Consider the following 25,529-nt stretch of genomic DNA (forward strand, 5'->3'; position numbering starts at 1 on the left):
TGAGAGAATCTAGCCAGAACTTGAGAGCAAGATTGCCTTTTGGTAATGGTTACTGCAGGTCTTTTGGGACTGAAAAAGAGGGTTCAGTCAAAGAACAGAGCTGAGGATAGAGAGTTTACCTAAAAAAGCAAACAGAAGATAACTTGCACATTTGTTGAGCCCATAGTTAGAGAAGGGCAGACTCAACTGCCTCAAAGCCCAGCCACAATGAGTCCCGTGTACATAATGTGGAACAGCAGTCCTACAAAAGAAAATAAGGGTGATACTGATAAATGAAAGGGAAATGGATATGATTGCTGTTGACCATAACTAAAGAAAATAAGTACACACATCCCAAATGCCTCCTGTAACACTGAAATTTCTATCATAAAGTCTTTATCAAAAAGTTAATCAGCATGGACAGGAAAAGTAGCACAAGATATTTCAAGATTAATTCAAGATTATATTATATACTTCTATTTGTATAAAATTTCCAGCATAACAAAGCCATTGAGGTTAAAAATAACAGATCAGTAGCTGCCAGGAGGTATAGAGAGAGGAGCGAATGGTAAAAGACTGGCATTAACAGATATGGGATGATGAAATAGTCTGGATTAATCATGCTGTGTCTTGCTTTTGTCTGGTGAGGTTGGTTGCCCAATATTTTGAATATTCTAAGAACTAGTCAATAATATACTATGTAAGAGTGACTTTTATGGTATGTGAATTATATACCAATAAACAAGTATTTTAAAAATCAAAAAGGGAACCAAGAATTTGATTTTTCAGTAAATGACCAGCTTTCAGGTAATAATCTTAGGAAGGCAAACCCTCAAAAAAGAAGGGGGAAGGCTACAGTGGGAAGCAATTAATTACAGGGCCACATCTTCCCATGGCTTTGTCTGCATACTATTTCTAAGTAGTCCCAATTCTACACATGTCCTCTGCCATTGTAAATATAAATATAAACATATATATGTATAATGGCATGTAAAATGATTTAAAAGATGTTTCTCAAGAAGAACTCTCTAGAAGATCTAGGTCTCTAAGAAGAGTATCCACTTCAACCTCAGAGAGTAATCTCAGAACCAATAGACCTGTATGGGGCCCGAGGCCACATCTATGTGGGCAGCCAGTGTTTCCCAAGTCATTCTTGACCCTGCCAGGCCCCTGCAGTTTGGAGCCAACTAGCTGTCATAACTTAACCAGTTGATATTTATGTGTTAACTTTCTAATTTTTCTTTAAGAATCATACTCCTAAAATCTGAATCTGTCCTCTGTAAATTTTGGCTTTCAGAGAGAACTGTTGGTGAAGAAAGATAGATGTTCAGTTGCTCACTTAGCTATAAGAAAGTTCACACTGATTTTAACCTTTCTTTTTTGGGGGGGGGGGTGCTCCAGAGATAATTACCAGGTAGTTTAACAGGAAGAAGCTTGAATGTCATGTCATAATCCACCACCTCTAATTTTATATTTCTGATATTGAACTTGTCAGCCAGATAAATTATTTTGTTGTAATTGTGGACAAAATAGAATAAGTAAAGGAACTCTGAGATAAATACATATGCTATGGGAGATCTGTTAAATGGCATCACCATCAGTTTTATGTACTCAAAGGTCTTTTTAACTTACTTTCTAATTCTCAGCTATAAGCCAAAAAAGTGAGACCACCAGAGGCCAAATTATGGATAAGTAAGGTAGTTATATGATAATTGATATTTACAGTGATGACCCTAAACTAAACCTTTTAAATCATAAGAGTTTGTAAACTTATTTGGCAACATCTTATTTTTAAATATATTTACTTTTATTCTTTTAAACAGTATGTAATTCCAAAATTTCATAAATGTTTGGTTAAATAGAACTACATTCTGAAAAATGTATTCAAAGAGAATGTGTTATTGTTAGAAAAATACCTTTCATGATGTTTATGTCTTACAATTAAAATTTTAGAATTATAATATTTCATAGGTGAGGAATACATTTTTCTAGACAATAAGCACATGCAACCTATTTTTACTAAGAAATTTAGGATGCACTATGCACATTCTTTTGCTTAGATCCAAATTATTTGGCTGTTTAGGCACATATTAGAGAAGCACACATACGTACAAGCTAAATGTATATGTGTATGAATATATGTCCGTGTACATATGAATATATGTATTCTGAGACTAAAAATGCAATGTCTTTCTAGAAAATGCAAGGAAAGGAGACCTATCAGATAAACTATTAATTAAATACAACTTTGAATTTTAATCATGCAAATTTTCAAATTGATACTCCTTTCTTTGTTCTCAGTAATAACTTCCATGATGTGTTTGAAGCTGTTCAAGATCAAAAGAAATTTCTTCCCAAGTTGGGACTGTTTCAAATGCTTACTTTTTCATGAAAATATTACATCTTTATTTAAAATATGTAGTTGATGTTTGGGAGCTATTACAGTCAAATGTATTTTTCCTTATGTCTTCATAGAACCTAGTAAAATGCTTTACTCATTGTAGGCACTCAATAAGTGATTAATGACTAAATGAATGTAATTAAGTACATAAGTCGCTATGAATTATACTTATTCTCTTAACTATTAACTGTAGACTATTATGTTCACTCATTATGAAGTATAATTAATGTATTACATTTAAATTATGAATTTTTAAATACTGGTGTTATTGTCTAAGAAATATGAATATCTACACTGAGGTATTAGAAAAATTATTATATGTGAGAAGATCTTAAATATATCCTGAGTACTATGAAAAAACAGACTGGTTCTAGAAAGCTGCAGATGAACATTCTGCTTCTTATTTTTCAGAATGGTTTCACACCATTGTATATGGCGGCCCAGGAAAACCACCTGGAAGTTGTCAAGTTTCTTCTTGACAATGGTGCCAGCCAGAGCCTAGCCACAGAGGTAAGTCCCTTTGTTTTTTCCCTATAGCTAAGTTCACACTTTTAAAAGGCATTTGATAAACCTGGAGTTGAGAATTTGTCCCACTAGGATTTCAATTGTAATTGTTTATTAATGTATTATAATTTTCTGTTTTTATTAAAGATTTTAGGAATCTATTTTTAATCTTTAAAAATCTTCCATTGCAAAGATACTTTTTCTGCACTTAAGTGTCTGGTTCTAGCCTGTAATTGTGCTGTTATTTTAATATTTAATATGTTTCTCAAGAGTATTTTTTTGTTTCTTATCTCAAAAGAAACCATTGTTTTTTTAAATATTTTTTTAATTAAATATTAGTTGTATACTAATGTAAACTTAGCTTAGTTATACTGATCAAGTTTGTATATTTCTAAAGCTAGCTAATTAGATTTAATTCATAGTGCTAAATAAAACTTATACATTTTTGAGTGTCAAATAAAAGTGGTATTTAAAAAAAAAGCTCCACAATCTTGAATAAAGAAATTGCTTTAAAATAAAAAGTTACTGAAGTCTGGATATTGTTACTGTAATTCGTTGTGGGTTTTTTTGGTACCGGGGATCAAACTCGGGACCTTGCACTTGCGAGGCAGGCACCAGAACCACTGAGCTAAATCCCTGGCCCTGTTTTTAAACCAATCTGTGTGGAACATCACAATCACTTGTTAAGTGTGTTGCTAGAAACCTATTGCCATAAAAAGCACCAACATTTGAATATTCTTTATGTTTAACAAAACAGTGAATTCCAGCACATGCACAATTATCTTATGAAAATACCATTCATCTTTCTCACATGCTGATGTGCTTCCTGAATGTCAAGGAAAAACACGATAAAAGAATCACATATAACTTCACTCAATTTTTAAGATTGTGATTTCCAGGGAATCCAATAAATAAATGAAGAAGATAGTTCTCACCAAAATAAATACAAATAGCCATGAACATATGAAAATATCCTTACCCTCATTCATAAGGAAATATGAACTCAATCAAATTAAAAAAGAGATCCAATCTTTTGCCCATGAAATTAAAAAAAAAATGATGAGGAGAGAAAATCAGAACTTTTTCTTTGTAATACCAATGAAAATGAAACTCAGTTGCAATACTTTTGTAGAACACTTGACAATAACTATCAAAAATTAATATTTACGTGCTTTATTACTTACCAGTTCCAATGCTGAGAACCTACATTACAGGTATATTAGAGGAGAAGGAAAAATTAGTACACAATTTTTAAAACTGAAGCAGAACCTAAATATACACCAATAGGGAATCTGTTTAATAAATATTGGTATACAATATTTACTGTACACAATAAAATTCTGTGTAACATTATTTAAAATGACACAAGACTATGTACTGATGCAGGAAAATGCTCATAGTATATTGTTACTAGTGGTTTGCTCTAAGGGAGGAGCCTTTTTACTTGATATCCTTCAGTATTGTTAGGAATTCTTATTATGAGAATTTATTATCTTTAGAATAATATTCTTAAATCCAGATAAGAAATAACTACTAGCTGATATCAAAAGGGCAAACATTTGTTAGAAATTTTATTGCTTAGCAAATTGAATGTAGATCACCCCCAAAAAAATGTACTATTTATTTCCAGAAAGCAAGAAGAAAGGGCTCTGAAAGTTTTCACCTAAAGAAATGGTAAATGTTGGAAGAGATTGATGCATTTACCCTGACTTGAACATTCCATAATGTATCTCTGTATCAAAACATCACATGGTGCCCTATAAATACACACAATTTTATGTATCAGTTAAAAACAAAGAAATAAATAGAATATCTGCTAGTTGTAGAGTGGGGCCTCTGCCACACATGGGAGTTAGGTGCTCTGAGCACAGTGCCTTGGGTAGGATGCACATGTTTGTGAGAGAAGAATGGGAACAGAGGATGAGCTTTTGGTTAAGAGAAAAATATTTCTCATTTTGAATGCAAAGTGATATAAATATCCTAATGAAAGTGATTCTGTAGTGGATGATTGATTTGTCTGTGAAGGTTGGGTAGTGTTCTTTTACACTGTGACACACAAGTCACTGTCTCTCCTTGAAAAGCAAGTATAAGCCACACTTATTGTTATTAGATATGAATTAGCTTATAAAGGAACCACCAATAATTCACTAAGTTCTCCTGTACTTCTTAAAGTTTTCTAGGTCCAAAAAGAGGAACACTACTGCATTTAACTTAAAAGTAGTATTGTCAAATCACCAATTGAGTCTTTTGGTGGAAGATATATTTTTAAAAGTTTGTGGACTGAAGATATAGCTCAGCAGTAGCACACTTCTGTACCAAGTGCAAGGCCTTGTGTTTAGACCACAGCACCAAAAGACAAAATATAAAAACATGCTTTACCTCCTTTTTAGTATTTTAATTTCACATTATCATTTTTTACTTTTACAGAAGAAAAAACAAATGAATATTCTCTAAAAGTCATGTCCATACCTTGAGGGCTACTATTACACCTCTCCATAAATAACACCCGACTCCCTAGAGACAATTGGGCCCTTAAGTGAATTCCTCCTCTTCTTTGGGATTGTTTATATTAGAGAACAAAAAGAACAACAGGAAATAAGACATTTTATTCATGATTTCCTACCAATAGTATTACTTTTTATTACCCATCATATTAATGTCATTTACACAGAACTCTGTATTGCAGAACAAACAATAGGTGTCAATTAAAGAATCCTTTAGTGAGTTTTTAATAAGATTTTTAATTTATTAGGTATTATCTGCCAAATTTCTTTAAACATTGTTTTCGCTAAATATGCCACACTTCATACCTTTTATATGTGTATCAAGTCTTTGGTTTGGTTGTGGTCTTTATAACTTTTTTACGTTTCTGTATACTATATATTGTATCTTTTCCGTACACATCTTCCTTTTTTTCTTATTAAGGCTCTGAAGTTTGAGGTAAAAATGTTTATTCCATAAGCAGTTTTTAAGTAGCTGTCAAATGCTCCACAGAGTGGCAAAAGTGTGCCTTTGAGCAGCTGGGGCATGGCCCCCCATCCCAAGTAGATCCTATCATCTGCCCTTTCTGCTCATAATTTCCTTTTATGCATACCAGCGCAAAGCAAACCAAACTGTTTAAACCTGGATTTGAAGCTAAATTTAAAGCTGCTAATTTTAGTAATTAACATCTTAGAGCTGGTATCTTTATGTCCTTAATTGGCTTACATGGAAGCATGCTAATTGGCTCAGTTGCAATGTATTTTTTGGTGCAAAGTGGTGTCCTTTATGTCTAGGCTCTGTGTTTACTACTGCGTGTTAGTAGAAATGGAGCTTTGTTTGGGTTATAAAAGAGATCCAAAGTTAACTCTTTTGTTTGCTTTTTGTGGTACTGGGGATTGAGCCCAAGGCCTTGTACATGCTAAGCAAGTGCTCTAGTGCCAGGTAACATTTCTACCCCTCTTTACTTTATTTTGAAATAGTCTTGCCCTTCCCAGCCTGCCCTCAAACTTGCAATCTTCTTGCCTTAGCCTCCGAAGTAGCTGGGATTACAGGCCTGAAATGCTACACTTTAAGGTCTGGGAATACAGCTCAGTTTTAGACAACTCACCTTGCATGCATCAGACCCTAGGTTCAATCCCCAGTACCACACATACACAAACAAAACAATATTTTCCCTTTTTTTTCCAAAGTAATGTATCACATGAAAAAGTACAGTGAAAAGCAAAAGGAAACAGTTACTCTTAAATTTTCCCTAGAAATAGCATTTTGTTTATTAGTCTAGATTTTTTTGTACAGGAACATAATATGCAGATACTTATCTTTATGAAAATGAAGCCATATATTGATGCTATTATACATACTACTTTCTCATAAAATTAAATTATATTTTAAATTTTATGTCCTTCCTGGTTATCCTGTGATTTCATCTTGGAAACATCTTTGAGGTACCATTTTCAAATCTAGAGACACATGGCCACTGAACTACAACCCTAGCCCTTTTATAATTTTATTTTTTGGTACTGGGGATTGAACTCGGGTCTTTGTCCTTGCAAGGCAGGCTGCAGAACCACTGAGCTAAATCTCCAGCCCCCCCTTTTATTATTTTTAATTTTGAGATAGCATCTCAATGAGTTTCCCAAGCTGCCCAAAAACTTGTGAACCTTTTGCCTCAGCCTCCTGAGTAGCTGGAATTACAGGCTTAAAACACTACACCTGGCTTCTTGGTGCTATCTAGTCTTTCTATGTTTGTTATCTTGCTTAAAGCTACAGGGAATGCCTTCTAGTGAGATAAGCAATTAGCCAAGAAGGCAGGAAAGAAAAAGGTGGTGAAGTTGAGAGGAGGTCATGGCCCTTAAGCCAGATCTTGAAACAACTAGCGGAAGATTTGTATACATAGAAAAGGGAGGCCTTCTTTCAAGGAGGGCGAGGTAGCACAGATAGAGATGCCAGGGGAGGAGTTCGACTGCAGGTCCACGGTTAGTGTGGAAACTAGTGGAAAAGATTTACATGGGAAGAGACTGGATAATACTGTCCCATAGGTAATGGGGGCCAATATTTTGCACGTCCTTGAGCACAAGTATTCTGGTTTACATTTAGTCAGATAAATTGTAGACCCACTTAGCTGTTTTCCATCAAGGGAAAGAATGATGAAAGTGATGTTTTCTGAACAACAAACATTAGTATGCAAGTAACCAGGTTTTCTTTTTCCCCTTACAAATGCTCTTCTGTTGGACCAGTTTTCTCTTTGAACCACAGAGACTACAGAAATAAAGTAATCCTGACCCAAATAAAATAATAAGTAACTTGCTTGCCAATTCTCAAGTAAACATAATTTTTAAATCTTCTTTTGAGTGCATAATAGTAAAAGTGGTGCAGGGTTAAAGTTTGTGAATCAGTCTTAGGATGGTCTACCCTGTTCTATTTGTTCTACAGTCAGTAATACTAGATCATACACAAATCAATGGACCACTGTGAAATCTGAAGCCGTCTTTTTATCAAGTCCCTAGGAAGAGTTCTAGGTCACTGCAAGGGGAAGATGCAAAATGCACGAATTGTATGTGTGCTCTAAGGTCCAAATTTATTCTGAATTCATGTTTTACTTGAATTCATGGAAGTCAGAATAGTAGTTACCAGAGGCTCAGGAGTGGGGAGAGTGGAGAAATGTTTTGACAAAATATAAAAAGTCTCAAACTAGAAGAGTAAGCTTTTTGGGAGGGGTCTCTTGTAGCACATGGAGATTATAATAGTAATAGTGTATCCTACTATTCATGATTGTTGAGAGAATAAATTTCAAATGCTCTCACAACATACAAAAAATGCGTTTTAGGTGGCAGAAATATTAATTTGATTATGTCATTCCATGTATTGATAAATCTTATCACTTTGTATTCTTTAAATATGTAAAATTATATTTGTCAATGTACAATAAAATAAGTAAAGTTAACTTTTGTATGATCACTGTATCATCTTCTATTATTGGTCAAAGAAGTAAGAATGTTTTATATAGGTCTTTCTTAAAACAACAATGACTGGGCCAGGGATTTAGTGGTGCCACTGCCTGCCTCAGCAAGCACAAGGTCCCAAGTTTGATTCCTGGTACAAAAAAAAAAAACAGCAATGACTGTGGTTCATTAATTTCTGTATATTGATGGGGTCCCAGACATCTACAAGGCAACAGAGTGATGCACCAGGTAGGTGCATATCTCATCTTTAAAATGTCAATGTCAATTTTCACATCAGATTTAAACACTTTTGAAAATTCTGCCTGAATTTGACCTGAAGTGTTAGTGTTTCACTGAAATTTTATATGTACTGAAATTATGGCATCTTGGAATCTTTTTCTTTTTTATGTAGTACTTTTATGTATTTTCAAAATGTTTTTGGTTGATATATAATCATTACTTACTAACAGAAAATAATTAATTTTTTTTCAATGTGGAGGATCAAACCTAGTGTCTTGAAACCCAAATACTTAGCACAAATACCTTAGTGTTTTTTGCTTTGTGAAAACACACACAAAATCTTGTCACATGTGTGTCTGTTGGAATATGTTGTTAGTTTTAATAACCCTAAATAAAAAGCAATGCTTTGTTCTTGGTTGCCTTCTTATTTGTTAATGGAATCCAAAAGGACACTGTCTTCTGGGGCCAGTCTTGATCCATCCATTTATTTGCAGGATGGCTTCACACCATTGGCAGTAGCTTTGCAACAAGGTCATGACCAAGTAGTTTCACTCCTGCTAGAAAACGACACAAAAGGAAAAGTGCGTCTTCCGGCTCTTCACATTGCTGCCCGAAAAGATGACACAAAAGCCGCTGCCCTGCTGCTGCAGAATGACAACAATGCAGATGTGGAGTCAAAGGTGAGGCAAAAGGGATGCGAGCTTTTGGTGCATCTATCCTAAGTTAGGTGTACATCTTCTAAGGTTGCCTGGTCTTCCTCTTGGCAAGCACATCCCAAATCTCAGCTCCACTGAGAGGAATGAAAATGTATAACCTAGCCAGCTGAAGGCACCCCCACCATTACCATGAAAATCAGCTAGAGGTTGCTGCAGGTGCACCCCTGTGCATGCTGAAAGGGAAGCCTCCTCGAAAGAAACTGATTCATATGTACCTGACAATTTCCTTCCTTTTAATGTTATGGTTGGAATGTATTTAACACCGCAGCTCAAACATCAGGGTGAAAAGTTACACAATGCTAAAGACAGTATGCACAGTGAAACCTCTAAGATGGTAGGCAATGCGCCAAGAGCAGATCAGCTGTGGAAAGCAGGCCAGAAGCGAAGGAGCTACTGCCCCCAAATGCCCGTTGTCTTGACATGCCTTACCTGAAAGTCTCTGTGAAGGAAATGTGGCAATTGGACTAGGTCTTTGTATAGCCTTCATTCAGTCTAGCTTTCTTTCTGTGCCTATGTGCTTCCATCATAGCTTTCCTCTCCATTCACTTAGCTGTCATGAGCTTTCTGCAATCCATGTCACCAATAGTGAACTAACCGTTCATTTTTTCCTCCTCTTTGCTTCCAAATGTGTTAACCTAGATGGTGGTGAATAGAACAACAGAGGTATATATATATATAAATATGTATATGTATAATCTATATCTGCATCATCATTGCCCATTACTTAGTGCTGCTGCCTCATTTCCTTCCCTCCTTCTCTGCATCGCCTTCTGTAGGCTAGACCTGCTTTCTACCCTGCCCCGCGAAGGAGCATGTGCCAGAGCAGGCAGTAGTTTGATTACCAGGGCTTTCTGCAGCTGAATCTGGTGTTTGAAAGGAAGTTTGAGGAATCCTTGAATCTTAAGGGTGTTGCAATAGACTTGCGAGAAATGAAGAACTTTGACACATTAGATGCTTATCAGCTATGTTGAAAGCTGCAGACAACCCTGTCATTCTACTCCTCCAGGACTGATTCTTTAGGGTTCTGCATGACACTTACCCTCTGTGGTGTCAGCAAAAAAAAAAAAAGTTACCTCAGAAGGTGCCAATAGGACCCACCCCCTCCACAAGAGTCAGTGAGATAGCTAGCATGGCTAAGAGGCTTGCTAACAACTTAGAAATGCATCTAGTTCCTATAAGGTTTCAGTCTTTGGGGACTAAGTGAATTGTTGCATGTTTAGCACTTTTAAGGAAGTAAAATGACCATGATATAAAAATATCCAGAAATATGTGTAATTGAATAGGCATTTGCTAATAAAGAAATCAACTTGAGGATTCTTCATGGGATACAATTGCCCATTATATAAAGTCAATTTTGTGGTAATACCTGTAGCCTGCAAAATTGCCTTAGTCCTTAAAATTGACATTTATTGTTGGTTAATTTCAATCTATATTAAATATGTAAAACTGACTGCATTTGGAGAGTTTCAATGGCCAATTTTATCATCAACAATAAAACAGTGGTACTAAAACAAGCTTTTTGTGGGCTATAAAGATTTTTCTTGTCATCCCTACTTAAACTTTTTAAATGTTGGCTTGTCCATAGTTACCATACTGGATTACTAAAATGGATCAGTCTCTACGCTTGGATTGGTGCTGGCTGATCCTCTGCCTATGGGCGTGGGGTTTATTAGAAACCCTGTGAGCATTTGGCACTGATAGAAACCTAGTGCAGAATGGAATGTGGATCTCAGCATATTTTGCTTCCTCATGTGTATTTGGGCAGGGCTATGATATTAACCTGTCAGACAAGGAGCCAGCAGGAATCCATTGAACCTCTGCTGTATTCTTCTCTTCACAGAGTGGCTTCACTCCGCTCCACATAGCTGCTCACTATGGAAATATTAATGTAGCCACGTTGCTGTTAAACCGAGCGGCTGCTGTGGACTTCACTGCACGGGTAAGAACCCAGCAATGCACATTGCCTTTGAGCAGTGATGTTTGATGTTGCTTTCCCAATCTGAGAAAAGGGTGAGACAGACACCTGCCGAGGGTCTTTCTAATCAGTGAATGCTATGATTTTCTACCTGTCCTGAGCATTTTCCTAGTTTTACATTGATGTGATTATTTCCTAGCAGGAAAGGTAAACCAAGATCAGGGGTAACTGGGATAAATAACAAGTACATATGTAGAAAATGCCATTCATGTCATCATGGGAGTGAACTACAAATGGTTCCCCAACTTGAAATTTCTAAAACTGTTAGAAATTGTTCAAATTGGACTTGGAGCTCCCTAGAGATATCAGGTGTGAGTGATTCTACAGGTAGGGACATTCTTACAGGGAGGAATGTTCTGGAATAGCCAGATAAGACCCAAATTTCTGAACCTTCAGTATCTTTTTATGTCCTACAAATTTTCATAATGAATAACAAGATTATGCAACCTGAGTAAGCTCATATTCACTGAGAAAAAGCTAGAAGGTCATGTGTACCACTGGACAACAATTTGGACATCTAAACACAGTGCTACTTCTCTAAAGGTAAAACTCGGCTCACTGTTGGGCTTGATCATCAGAAACACCATTGAAAAACAAAAACTGGAAAAAATAAAGTTCATATTTTCATATTTTAAAGAAAAGAAGTCATGTTGGAGGGAAGATGAGGCATCAGCTAGAAGTTCAGAGTCAGACTCCAGAGTTCATATTTTGGTTCTAACTTTTCTCTGTGTGTCTCTGAATTTCCTCATAGGCTGAATTAATAGGAATGATGAACTTAACTAATAATCATAATAGTAATTTCACCTCTCCATGCTCATCAAATCACTCTGAAAATTAAGAAATAGTGGATGCAAAACACTTAACACAACCTCAGACATAACATCATTACAATGCCAGCATGATGCTATGATTCCAAACAGAACATCTGGAGTATTATTTTTACTAAAATCTCTTATAGTAGGAATGGGATGAATGAAATGGGCAATAATGCCAGTTTCAGCAGTAATGGTAGCAGCAGTCATTTTTGAAGGAATTGCTGGGTAGAAAACACCAGGCTAAACATTTTATCACATTTAATCTAATAGGAAGAGAAATGTTAATTATTCCTGTTTTTCAGAAGAGGAAACTGAGGCTTAGAGATAAGTAGTTGCTGCAGGATCCCAGAACTTGCAGATTAGAAGAAGCAAGACTTCAGGCCTGAAATTGTTAACCACTCCAGTACTGCATTCCATCTCCCTTCAACAACTTAAAGGAGTTCATTATTCTTTTCCTCTTATAATTCATAGTTCATAATTTATAGTTCTATAAAAATTAATAGGAGCTCAGATTGTACTAATATAAAGGCTATTTCCTGCCCTATTATCACCTGCTTGCACAAAGCCTGATTCGATTCCAGTGACTCTCAGGTGCCAGTCAGTTGTTTCCACTGTAGAGCTCTGTCCTTTCTGCACTAGCTGCACCCTTGATGTGGCAGATCAAGGTCTATTGTGACTCTTTGAAGGACAAACTTAAGCACTTGTTTCAGCTGAGTGCAAATGGGGCATGTCAGTGTGAACACTGAAGTTCATCTCAAGATGTATCCTTCTGGTTTTATTTCTGTAATTCACAATATAATAAAAACCTCATTTACTCACATCTTCTAATTAGGACATTTGGAAAATTCATGTCAGAGTGGTGTTTGAAGTTTGTCTTTGTGCCATTGTTCAGAAATTTCCTGATGCTGCTGAAAATAAGATTGGGGGAATGCTTAAGCAATTCATGAGCACAAATTGCAGTATTTCCAGGCTCCATCTAGCAATTTCAAGGCACCCATTTAACATTAAAACAATGACTGTGGTAATTATAAAACATGCTTGTTTAATGATTAAAGATCAGTGGAGACCTCAGACCCACATTGATCACCTTGCCCGGACTCTCCATATGCAATTGAAAATAGTCACACTTGCTTTTGTTTAAAATATGTTAAAGTTCAGACTTTTCCTTGATTTTGATTTTGATTTTGAAGAGTGTCTTCCTGAATCATTCCTAAATAATGAGGCTCCATAGCATTCTGAGCTGCAGTCAGTGGTGGAATTTGATTATACTTAGAGGAGGCCTTGGTCTTGTTTACCCTCCGCAACCTCTGAATCTGCTTTGGTGATTGATGACTTGTTTTAGCGTGTCTAAGAATTCTGCACGAATAGCTTATCCATGTTCAGTTCTAACCCTCAAGTGACTTTATTCCTAATCACCCAGGATCTGTACTTTCATACCGTAGAGACCTCTCCCTTCCCAAACTCACTGGGGTCTTTCTCAGTCACAGTTCTCTTGGGAATGTAGCAGTGGAAGTAAGGTGCCCTGGAATGCAAGTTCTATCTGCTCAGAATAATGCAGAGATGATGGATCATTTGCTAAGAACTGGCAGCAAATGGTAACCATAAATCACAGACCTCAGCACTAGGCTTAGATAGAGATACCGAAAATGGTTAAAAGGTCAGTGTAAGAAGGGGCAGCAGCAATCTTTGTCTCTGGGGCAACGGTTTCTGTTTCCTGATGGTGACAGGGTACAGGAGGGAGTGGAAGATTGAGAAGAAAGGCAGAAACAGTCCCACAGTTCTCTGCTGCATGTGGGCTGAGGGAGGGACCCAGAGAGAGGCGACCTGCAAGCAATGCCAGCCAGCGAACAGAAAAGAGGACACTTCTGGAGTCATTTCCCACTTGCAGATATTCATTTCCAAAGCAGATGAGAGGCAGAAACAACAGCAGTGTAGCTAAAGGGAGTACACAAAGGACCAGATTGCTCTCTATGCTTCTACATAGTGCTCACTAATTTATGTGGTAATAAAGCAGATCCCAGCCAATGGTGAATGTTATACCCTTCAGGAGCAATTCTGCCAACCTATTTGTAGCATACTTACCTGTTTTATTAACATCCTTTCCTTGGATTTTTATTCCAATCTCAAGTTTGATTTTTGCATTTTGATTTTGCTATATATGCATAAGATATCCCATCTGACATCTTCACCATTTCCTTCCGGATTATCCATGGATATGACTCGTTCAGCCTCATGGGTCTGCTGCAGGGAGCTAATGCAGTCACTGCTGAATGCTGCAATGCAGTGTCAGCATTCTTCATTCTTTGAACTGAGTCTGCTCTGAGATGGCGCTGACACTGTCTGAATCTGTGCATGACCCTTGCTCTCTTAGCAAGTCCTTCTAGCTCTCTTGGGGAAGAAAATGTAACCGAGACATCCCAAAGCTACAACGGATCATCATGCCACTGAGGCACATTTATGCACTGGAACAACTAAAGGCTAAATGACATATTATGTGGATACCTGCCAAATTCCTTTTATTGATTGAAAAAGGTAGATTAGTATTTTACTGGCTGAGAGTTTTTTCATCAAAATATAGTGGGCCACCTAACCTAATCTTACCTCTTATGACTGACCTTTCTCTTGCAAATTATTATTCATTCTCCCCTCCTGACAAGAAAATTGAATCAAGCATCTGTCTGTTAGTCTTGTACTTTTTGGCTTGACCTCTGAAAGGATTAGAGATTTGGGTTTCCAAAAGTATTTCAGGTGATTTATGGATTAAAATATGCAAAGTAAGACTTGGAAGGAAGAAACAGAAAAGGTGTTTCCAAGCAGCTGGGATGAGCCAGGGAATACAACCGCATGAGAAATGTGTGCCTTAAAACCTTTGATGCAACCCATAGAAGAGAAAGCATGGATTATATAGTTTTCATCTTTTGACAAAGGAAATCTTAATTATCTATAAAAGACCATTTCTTGTGTGAAACAACTCAAACATGATTTTTAGCACGAGTCCTCTTAGGAACGTGAGTTAACAATATCTTGTATTACAAAATAATTGCATTGCAAAACATGGAGCATACTGGCCAGTGTTGCCTAGGGGTACTAAATCTCCATGTGCTAAGGAATGGGAAGTTGAAAGATTGTGGCCAGTCCGGCTTTGTGATGTTCTGATTGTGTAGGTACGAACTTGACATGTGTGCTGTGGAGCAGTGACTAGTTAACATGCCCACTGATGACCTTTCTCAAATGTCAGATGTTTAGACAAGATTTTGACAGGTGCTGAACCACATTTGAAATTCCATTAAATAATACAAAGGTGACTGTTTAAGGTAGTTTAGTTTTGGGATAAAATGAGAGCAATATTCTTTGATACTGGAACTACTTAATCTATTGATAGAAAAAATAGAAGTGTCAGATTTAGGTTCTGCCCAAATAGAAGGCCAATATGGTTCAGCATACATGTGAGCAAAACCGTGTCTGTGGATAAACATTACCAGAGATTTCACTTCTTCCTTCCCTCCCTTTCTCCTTTCTCCCTTCCCTTCCCTCCCCTCCACTCTCCTCCCCTCCCCTCCCCTGCCCCCCCTCCTTCGTTTTCTTGTTTTTTTGTGGGGGGGGTGGTACTGAGGATTGAACCCAGGGCCTCTGAACTCAACTACATCACCAGACCTTTTCTACTTTTTTAATTTTAAGACAGAGACTCACTAAGCTGCTTAGACTGGGCTTAATATCCTCTTGCCTCCCAGAGTGTACCACCATGGGTAACCCAGAGATTTCTTTGATAAATTTAATTCATTGTAGCTGTATTTATAGAGTGTCAACTGTGAACTAGACCTAAAGATTCATATTTGAGTAACCCTCATACTTTATTAGTACTCATTACTCTACCCAGTACTCTAGTAGTCCTTATTCTCCTAATTTGTTCAGACACCAAGGTACTAAACCATGTAACACTACATTCATAATAACACAACCATGTAACACAATCCCCTGATGCACAGCTAAAGGTAGGCTATAATGCCAAACGTGACTTCTGTAAAAGGCAAGGCTGAAGAATGAGTCATGTCCAGCCCGGAAGTCCACAGGCTGTGACCCCACCCTCAGTACCTCTGCTGACGCCTTTCGAAAGCTCACAGAAGCCCCTGTGTTGCAGTCTTGCTTCCCACTAGTGGAGCCCTTTATACCACACCTCTCCTGGCCAGAATCCAGGCCTTTTAACTGCCACTGCGTCCCAGCAAGGAGGGAGACTTTTACTTCTACAGCTGTGCCACCTTTATTCCAGAGCCAATCACTAGGGGGGTACTGATTTAAATTTAAAATTTATGTCTCTTTCCCAAGACCATTTCAGATGCTCAGTGCCCATATTGTGTGTGGCTACTATATTTTTTCTTTACTGAGGTTTGAACCCAGGGAGAGCTGAGCTACCTCCCCAGCCCTCTTATTTTTAAATTTTTTTTTGTACCGGGGATCAAACTTGGGACCTTGAGCTTGTGAGGCAGGAGGCAGAACCACTGAGCTAAATCCCTGGCCCCTTATTTTTTAAGTTTTGAGAAGGGCTCTTGCTAAGTTGACTAAACTAACCATGAATTTGAGATCTTTCTACCGCATCCTCCCAAGTAGCTGGGATTCCAAGCATGTGTCACCATACCCAACTTGCATACAATCTTGTAGTACCTTCAAGATCCATTTTGAAAATTACTATCACCAATGCCAAAAAAAATTTTTTTTTTTTTGCTCACGTTACTTTTTTGCTTGTTGGGTTGTTGGGATTCTGTTTCTCTAGTCTTTTCCTACAATTTTTCCTGCCTCCTAGTTGTGATCCCAGAAGCAAACAAGGTCACCTTTTTGGGTCTTGTTTTAGTGGAAAGAAAACTATTTGGATTAGAAGGTAGGGTCAAATGCCAAAGTACCTACCAGCCATAGAACTGAGATCAACCCTGTCTATTTCATGGATTGTTTTGAAGATGTAATAAAGTGAAGGATTGTGAAAATAATTTGTGGACTAAGGAACACTTAGAATTGTGAAGAGTGGAGGTTCTTCTCTGGTCTTGCAGGACCCACCCATGGGAAAGGCAGTGTGCTGTAGTGGACTGAATGACAGGGTTGACATTCTAGCCAAGCATCTTACTACCTTTTGCTTTAAGCAAGATACTTGAGTCTCTGCTCTTTTTCTGACACATAGCAAACTCTTAGGGTTCTTGTGAGACTTCATTAAACAATGAGTATGAACTATCCAGTTCATAGTTGAGGCTTAATATCAGAATGCCTTTTTTTGATAAGCAGTGTTGGCTTTCCCTCTCCATTGGGAGTCCCTGCCTCTGTTTTAAGAATAATTTCTTTCCTCAGGATTCTGGAGGTTGATCCTTTCTGGTAAAGTAAAAGTAAGGAAGGAATGCTTGCTCCCTCTTGGGTTACCTTGCCCCAATTGGTATCCCTAACAGTGGACACAGTTGCCCTAACAGACCATAGGAATTGACCTTAACAAGAAGGCACTGGAGCTGCTGCTCCATGGTCTATCCAGAGTCTATGCATTGGGTTAGGCTATGACAAGAAAACTGGCTGCCAGGTCCCAATGGTATACTCGTACCTGAGCATACAGGGCCTGCCAAGACCTCCTGAGGGCCTGGCTTGGTCCCTCACTACAGCTGTGAAAGCATGATGTCTTGGTCAGTTTATTCAGACACAAACCACAGGTGAGACAGGCCTGAGCTACCTTCAGAGGGCACAAGGCCTTGATGCTGACACCCTAATCCACAGCCCTGTTGTCTTCACTCCAGTTGGCCACTTCCTGAATCCCAGCCACTGAGTTACTGGCTCCTCCCTGTTGACATCTGCCTAACAATCCACTTTCTTAGAAATATGACCACTGATCACACACTGTCATAAAACCTACTTTCCTCCATTACTTCCAGCCATCTGATTTCTTTTAAATCTAGTATCTTCTGTGGACCACGGGATCCAGAAATCCATCCTCTGATTTCCCACAGATCTCCCCAAGCAGTGTGTTCTGATAAGAAACAAAACAAGAAAACATTGTACAGTGTAGCTTTCCATTTCTTAGCTCTATGTGTTTTTGAACAAGTGACCTAATCTTTCTGAGAGTTTCCCAGACTGTAAAATTGGGTTATAAGACTGACTTTAAGGGTTGTATTGCTCATAAAATGAGATAAGATGGGCAAAGTGCATGACCCAGAGGCTGGTGGAAGGAGTTTAGCAAGAATTGATCTCATCCCATCCTATTGCAGAGGGTGTCTAGGTGGAATCCACCCCTGTGCCTTTTACTTTAAGTCCTTTTTGGAACAGCATCTGCATTAAATGGGGAAAAAAAGAAGCAAGATGTATCATGGACAAGTACAAATTCCCTATGGTGAATGTTATCATTATATATATTTGAAAGTACTAATAAATGTTTTGCTTCAAAAAAATAAATTTTAAAAAATTTAAAGGCCAGAGGATAGAGCTCAGTGAGAAGGCCTTGAGTTCAATTCCTAGTACAAGAGAGAGAGAGAGAGAGAGAGAGAGAGAGAGAGAGAGAGAGAGAGAGAGGGAAAGGAAGTCTGCATTTTATTGTTTTGGTGATTTATTTATTTAATATGGAGTGGCTACTACAGTAAGTGGCACAGATGTATAAATCTCCATCATCCAAGAAGGCTCTTTTGAGCAAACCCATGACACCTTCCACTCTCACCCTGAACCTGGATATCAGGTGATTTTTGTCGTGTCACCCATTCTGCACATTCTATTTGCTCATCCCTTTGGAGACCTCAGTGCCCCAGTCACCTTCTTTTCACCTGGTTCCCAAGTGCTGACCCGGTGCCTGGCTCTGTGCTCATGAATCTAGCAAAAGCTTAATCCTCTCAGCCTGTCAGTGTCAGACTTGGTACCCCAGAACAGGTTTCTTTTTTAGTGGAGAGGTAAACATTTATTTCAGAAGACCATCCTTTGCTGTTCTATGTAGCACAAGGCAGGACCTTTGATTTTGCTGCCAGACAGCCCTTTATCTGCCTATCACAAGAAGGTATCCTTGGCATAACAATGGAGTCACCAGAATGTTCAGCTGCAGTTCATTCAGCCAGCTCACTGAGAAAGTGAAACCATCAAGAACTCTCCCTGTGAGAGAATAAGTGCTCAGCTATGATGGCTTTCCTCTCTTCCGCAGGTGCAATGAATGCATCATGATTCTGTAAGTTATAATTATTTACTAAATTCCAGCCTCTCTGTTAGACCTTTAACACTTGGTATCTCAAGAATCATCTGAGAGCTGAAGTCAATGTCGTGAAATATATTTATAGCTCCTCTTCCTCAAATCCTGCTCTTGATCTCCCTTATAAGATTTTGAGTTCCTCGAGGTCACACCTGCATCGTCTTACACATGCTGAAATCCCTGGAGTTTGGCTGGCACTAAAAGGGACTCATTTATAATTACAAAATCCAAGAATTTGTGAACGCATCACCTCTAGGCCTCCTGATCCATTACTCATGGGCACCAACACCAGTGCAAACCTGCCTTCCTCAGGCCCCAGTCTCCTCTCCAGCCCATCAAATTCTGTTACTTCACCCCAAACCTTCCCTGTGGTTAAAAACTGCCTCCCAAACCAGTGTCAGCTGCCTTGAGGGAGACAGAAATTCCTAGGATTATAGTGGAATTTGAAGCCAATGCACCAAACCCAAACGCTGACTGTCAGGTGCTGAGGGCAAGTTTATCTGAGTAGGAGGAGCCTTTTTAGTCACCTGCGTGGATAACCTTGAAAGATAAGCCTAGAACTCAGCCCCTGCCAAGACTTGTTCAATTAAGGGTATTGAAGCAGGGCCTCTGGCTCTGAACTCTAAAGGTCCAATCAAGGTGACCATCAGGTGCTTGGAAGGACATCAGTGATGCTCCAGTTGAGAGTGTGCCTGTCTTTCAAGAGCATAGGGCTCCTGGAGACTCTGCTTTGGTTTGTGTAGTGGTACTTTTGCCAATACACTTTCCACTCATTACCCAATTCTTTTTCAAAATAAAAGAAAAACATAATATTTCTGTTCTATTTTCTCATTTACATGTTTATCTTTCTATAAACCAAATATGCATGCAAAGATATTTCTTTGAATTGATACATTTTTAAGATAGGTTTAGCTCTAGAATAGGCTCCACAGCATTAAAGATAAGGACTTTAAAAAATGGAATATATAAACCTCCTCTTAAATGAAAATGGGCATTTGGAAGCATTAGCAAAGGAATGTGAGTTATGGAAAGTAGCCATGTGGCTACTGAATTAAGCATATTCTTGTTGCCATGGTGATGTTTATACCTCAGGAAGAACAAACCCAGTTTGCAAGATAAATAGAGGAGAGGGCAATATATATGCCTTTGCATAGATTTGCTCTTATAAGTGTGCCAAGCCATCTCAATCCTGCCTTTTCCGCTTAATTCTCTAAGTGGCATGTCAAAGGAGACCCTCTTGTAGACATTGTTTTAAAGACATGTGTTTATCTTAAATACATGTATACAGTTGAACTTCATTAGCATCTTCCCATGAGCTATTAGATCTGTGTTGTTCCTCACCTGAAGAGGTAAACATTTCTAAGTGGCAGTAGCATGAAGCAAGGAGAGGAATACATGCTAGATCCCTGGGCACTTGTCCTGCCAGTGTTATTGGTCACTGATGTGGTCCATGGCAAAGCTTTTTATGTCCTGGCCTGCAGTTTTCTTAACAGAGAGAAAGAAGTCAGTCAATAAGAGACCCCTCCCCTCTGTCCCACCACCTTGTCTGGCAGTGACAGATTGCCTTCAGTATCTCTTCCTCCTCACTCAATCGGCAGTAGGTATGGTACAGTGCCAAAGTCACTCGTGTAGAACCCAGACTAGTGGAGTGCTCTGCTGGCTGCAGCTTTTTCCATGTACTCTTGGCAATGCTTCAACTTTATCATCTATAAAATGGGCCTAGTACTAGTAATACCTAACTCCCAACATCATGCCAACTAAATGAAATAATCCATATAAATCGCTCAGCACAATGCTCGACGAAAAACGCACACAAGCAGGAGCTCCAGACATATTTATAGTTCCTGCTATTGCTGCTTTCATCAGAAGAGGACCCACACATTGTAAGACACCTTCTCCTGCAGTCTGATAGATGTGCAGGCAACACTGTGGTGAGTGACATCAGGACAGCTCTCCAAAGGGCTTCTGAAGGTAGTCAGAAATGTCCTTTCCCAGAATATTTGGGTTACATTGTTTACAGTAGTGTTTTTAGCCCAAAGCCAGCCTTTAAGACATGATTCAGATAACATTGTTTGAAAATAGTAAAAACCCCAATAAGAAAAAAATTAGAGAAATTGGAAGGGACACATTTCTTTCGCTTTTCCTCCCTGAATATGTGCCCTGCTTCTTGCAGTGCTGCTACAGAATTCTTGCTCTGAGAACATTTTTAAGTGACCTGAATAAATCCTATTTTGAAATTCTGTGAAATAAAATTCTATTAAGGTAGCAGTTAGCAGAGCTCTCTTTATTCATTTGCACTTTAAAAGAGAATTATTCATTAGCTGTAGAATTTTCATTCTCTCCAGTGAGTGCAGATGGCAGCATGGAGGTGCTGTGCCCTGGACTGACCTTCTGCTGAGCATTCCAGCACATTACCACACTCACTGTCACTAAATGGGGCATTTGTGACAGCTCACATGCACCCTGGACCCCTCCTTGAACACTATAGGTTCTCCCATGGCAGTAGAAAATATATCCCTAGGGCTGGGGATGTAACTCAGTGTCACTGTGCCTGCCTGGCAAACACGGTCCTGAGTTCGATCCCCATTACCAAAAAAAATTAAGTATCCCTGCTCTTCCTCTAGTGGTTTAAAGAATATGCAGTAATGGTAAAGGGGCACCTAGAGAGATGAGATTAGGATTTTGCAGAACCAAAGGATTGCAAAGGTAGCTACCCTTGAATACATGCATGATTTACTGGCTCTTGCCTGAACTAAAGTAGGAGATTCCAAGAAAACAAGTTCAGGTAGGAGATCAATATGGACTAGCATAGTAGAAAAAAAAATTTTTGAGAAGTTGGCCTGTGGTGGAAACAGACTAGAATCAGCTCCAAGAAATGAGGCTGGTATTGGGAGTGGAGTTCAGTGGTAGAGCACATGCTTAGCATGTACAGTTCCATGTCCAGCACCAGAAACAAACTAGGAATGAATGGCAGAATCAGCCCAGGGACAAGGCCAAGTTGAGCTGAAGGATTGGCCTTGACCCTGCAGATGAAAGGGAATCACTTCAGGTCTTGTGATGGAGAAGTGGAGTGATACAGTAGTGCTTAATAAGCATTATGAGACATTAAGGGAAAATGGCACACAGTTGTGAGTGATGGCAGACTCCAGTCACATGGGGAAGAGGCCTGTGGGTGAGGAGGGACAAGTCCCACCCATGGTGTGATGCTTCCGTCTTCAGCACTGGCTTCTCTAGAAGCCCAGCAGGGCCACTGTCTCTCAATGACAGAAGAGGAGCCTCACTCTCCTCAGAACATCTGAAAGTCTGTACAACATTTTTGGTTGTCACAGTGCTCACCCACCCTCATTGCACAGGATAGTCGCATCCAAATGACAATGTCCTGACCCAAATGCCAATGACACCACCTCCAAGACATGCTGGAGTAGATACCTCCTTATAGCCAAGAGGTGGAGCTGATGAGATGTCCCAGGATGTGCAGAAAGGACCCAGAAGTTCATGTTCAACCAGAGCTTTCTCCTCAGCACCACTGAGCACCCGGCCCCTGAAGGATTGTTCAGTGCTAGCTCCTGAGACTTTGAAATGAGGCATAAAAACTTACACAAATTCAAACAGGCTTAGGAAATAGCTCTCCTTAATTACTGAAAGCACAAAGTTTCCCATACTTTATATCATTTATTCTTCACATTAATTCTATGAGGTGTGTGATTTCGATTTTACAACAGAAAACAGAAAGTTAAATGATTTGTGCAAGGCTGTATAGCTCTACAGCAATGGGACTTGGGCTAAGAAACAGTAAAATAAGACATAAAAAAGTAAAAGAACTATATTTAGACTGTGTAGTTCATAAAATCCTGACACCAGAGGCAATGTGTTCTTGAACTCTGAACTTAATATAGGGCATCCCAAGAAAACCAAGTGATAGCAACCTCTCTTGGACTATTTGGTGATTAATTCTGTGCCAGGATCAGGTTGCAAAATGAACTTAATACATTTTGAATCTTTGTTAATCATGCTTTGACATCACCTTGTGATACTGAAAAATTGAATGATCTTATGACAGATACATGATATACATTTCCGGTAAGAAATGCAAGGCAGGCTTTTCTCTATGAGGAGGAGGCCTTCTGATCTTGAAAATTAAAAACAAATAAATTTCCCAATACTTTATAGATCAAAGCAGTGTATCTTAGATTCTAACTCATTAAACCTGCCTTGCATGGAGTGGGTACTTAAATCCATATTTTTAACAAATTCTTCAAGTGACTCTTCCAATAAGATTAGGAAATATTCACCAAGGCCAAGCTGTTAAAAAAAAAAATCTATATGAATTCCGCAAAGTTGAATGAGAAGAAGTCTTTTAAAAAGTCATTTGCTTATAACAATTGTTATGTTTATAGCCCCTCAATAGAAACTTGAATCAACTCTACATCTTACAGCTTATATAATACTTTAAGGTACAGTGTATGATTTAAAACTCACAGTAGCCATCTTTACAGAATAGCCAACTGAGGTCCCCCAAGGAGTGATTTGTCTCTGATCCTACTGGTTATAAAGTGGCAGAATGGAGACTCAAATCTAGGCCTCTTCATTTTGTGTGCCTCATGCATGACCATCTGCATCCACAGTAGTGAATCCCACGGGGCTGGTGGAAGTCTGCTCAGTGGTCAGTGAGTGGCAGTACTACCCGGAGGCTGAAGCTTTATTCCACTGGCCCTGGTTGGGTCATCGTGATCCCTGGAAGAGCACCTCCCCTCCTAAGATAAGAACTCTGCACGCATATGAGCCAGTTTGCACCACTGTTTTTGTTATTTCTAAACCGTCTTTCTTTAGGAACTTCAAAGACATTGCTTTCATTCCTTGACATGTTTGAAACTTAAGCAAGGATCTAGTTTCTCCAAAGAGCAAATAAGGGTAAGAGACCTGAGAGATGAAAGGTTTTAAGTTAGCAGAGATCTAGAAAGTTTGCAAATGGTTTAGTTTCTGAAGGAGAAGGAAAAATATCCACACAGAAATAGATGGAATTCCTGGTTTATCAGAGATGATACAAAAGTGCAGAAAATTTGTAATTGTAGAGCTCCTTGTTATTTCTGTGTTTGGGTTTTTGGTGGTGGAGAGTTAGAGAAAGGGGTGGAAATTTTTTTAACTGAAGTTGTAGTATTCATTAGAAACATTATAGGAAATCTAGTATCATTAGATCAACTCACTTTAAATAATTTAAATTTTGTAATTTTCCTCAATGTATAGAAAACAACTATGATCAATCTTTAAATGACTTTCAGTTCCATGCCTATATCTCACTGTTGGTGGGAATTTCTTGCTGGGAAAGGCTGTCTTTACTGTAATGCAGGCTACTTTTGAATAAGCATTAATAGTGAAACCTTTAATAAAATATGCAAAAAGGAAAACAAGAGTTCTTCTTTTCAAAAGGACAGCATTGAATTTGTCACTCTTGGACACTTGATATTTCTATTAGCATTGAATGTGCTATTCCCTTTAGACAGAAATTGTATGTCAGTAGTGTTTTCTGAATAGAAACTATACTACATGGATTCAGAGCATGAATGGACTCAATGAACCAATATTAGACCAAGTAAGGAACATACTACCTGGATATCCTTTCTCCTATATGACCCACTGGAAAAAGTCAGCACAGGTTATGGAATCAGACAATTCAAGTTCAAATCTTAGCTCTGCCATTTCCTACCCATGTGACCTGTAACCCCTTCCGGCCTTACCTTGCTCACCTATGGATTTCAGTTAATAGCATCTGTTTTATGGATAGTTGTGGAAATAAAATGCAATCATGTATATTTCAGAGAACCTGCACAAAGCAGGGCCCTCATAATTGGTAGTTTTTTCCCTTATAGTTACAACTTTTTTCTCATGTAAAACAAGTAGTTACTTTATCTGAATCAATAGGTGTCAAAATGTTTTAACAGAACTCCTCTAACGAATGTTTACAGGATAAACTGGGCATGTTGGCATATGCCTATAACCCCAGCCTAGCTTGAGCAATTTAACAAGACCCTGTTTCAAAACAATGAAGGTCTGGGGCTGGGTTCAATCCCCAGTACAAAGAAAGGAAAAGAGAGGGGAGCTTACCAGATGAAAAGACATTTACTATTTCGATCTTCAATGCCTCAGATTCCTCATTTTTACATGGAATAATGGAAATCCTGACATGTAGTCTGAAAAAAAACATACTTCAAAAAGCACATAGTAAAAACCCTTTAGGATGGCTCGTCTCAAAATAAGTAGCCGTGTTGGGGAGGGTGTTGGGAGGGTGT

At 38.5% G+C, this 25,529-nt stretch overlaps 1 protein-coding gene across 23 annotated transcripts in view; it reads left to right on the top strand.

Moving 5' to 3' along the window:
* Ank3 (ankyrin 3) overlaps positions 1-25,529 on the top strand; it is a 515,763-nt gene that overhangs the window by 294,661 nt on the left and 195,573 nt on the right. For 22 of the 23 annotated variants that reach the window (XR_015440538.1, XM_087185521.1, XM_087185526.1 and 19 more), the window contains 3 exons: positions 2,792-2,890; positions 9,042-9,227; positions 11,104-11,202. Coding sequence is in view for 22 of the 23 variants with exons in the window: in XM_087185521.1 (XP_087041647.1) it covers positions 2,792-2,890; positions 9,042-9,227; positions 11,104-11,202 (384 nt within the window). In the remaining variant the exon portion in view is untranslated. Of the gene's footprint in view, positions 1-2,791; positions 2,891-9,041; positions 9,228-9,902; positions 9,927-11,103; positions 11,203-25,529 lie in introns of all 23 variants that reach the window. The other variant, XM_087185528.1, reaches the window with a different exon arrangement.

Source organism: Heterocephalus glaber, unplaced genomic scaffold (assembly GCF_053883595.1).
Source record: "Heterocephalus glaber isolate CG9 unplaced genomic scaffold, H.glaber_assembly_v1.0 deba00001497, whole genome shotgun sequence".
Classification (NCBI taxonomy): domain Eukaryota; kingdom Metazoa; phylum Chordata; class Mammalia; order Rodentia; family Bathyergidae; genus Heterocephalus; species Heterocephalus glaber.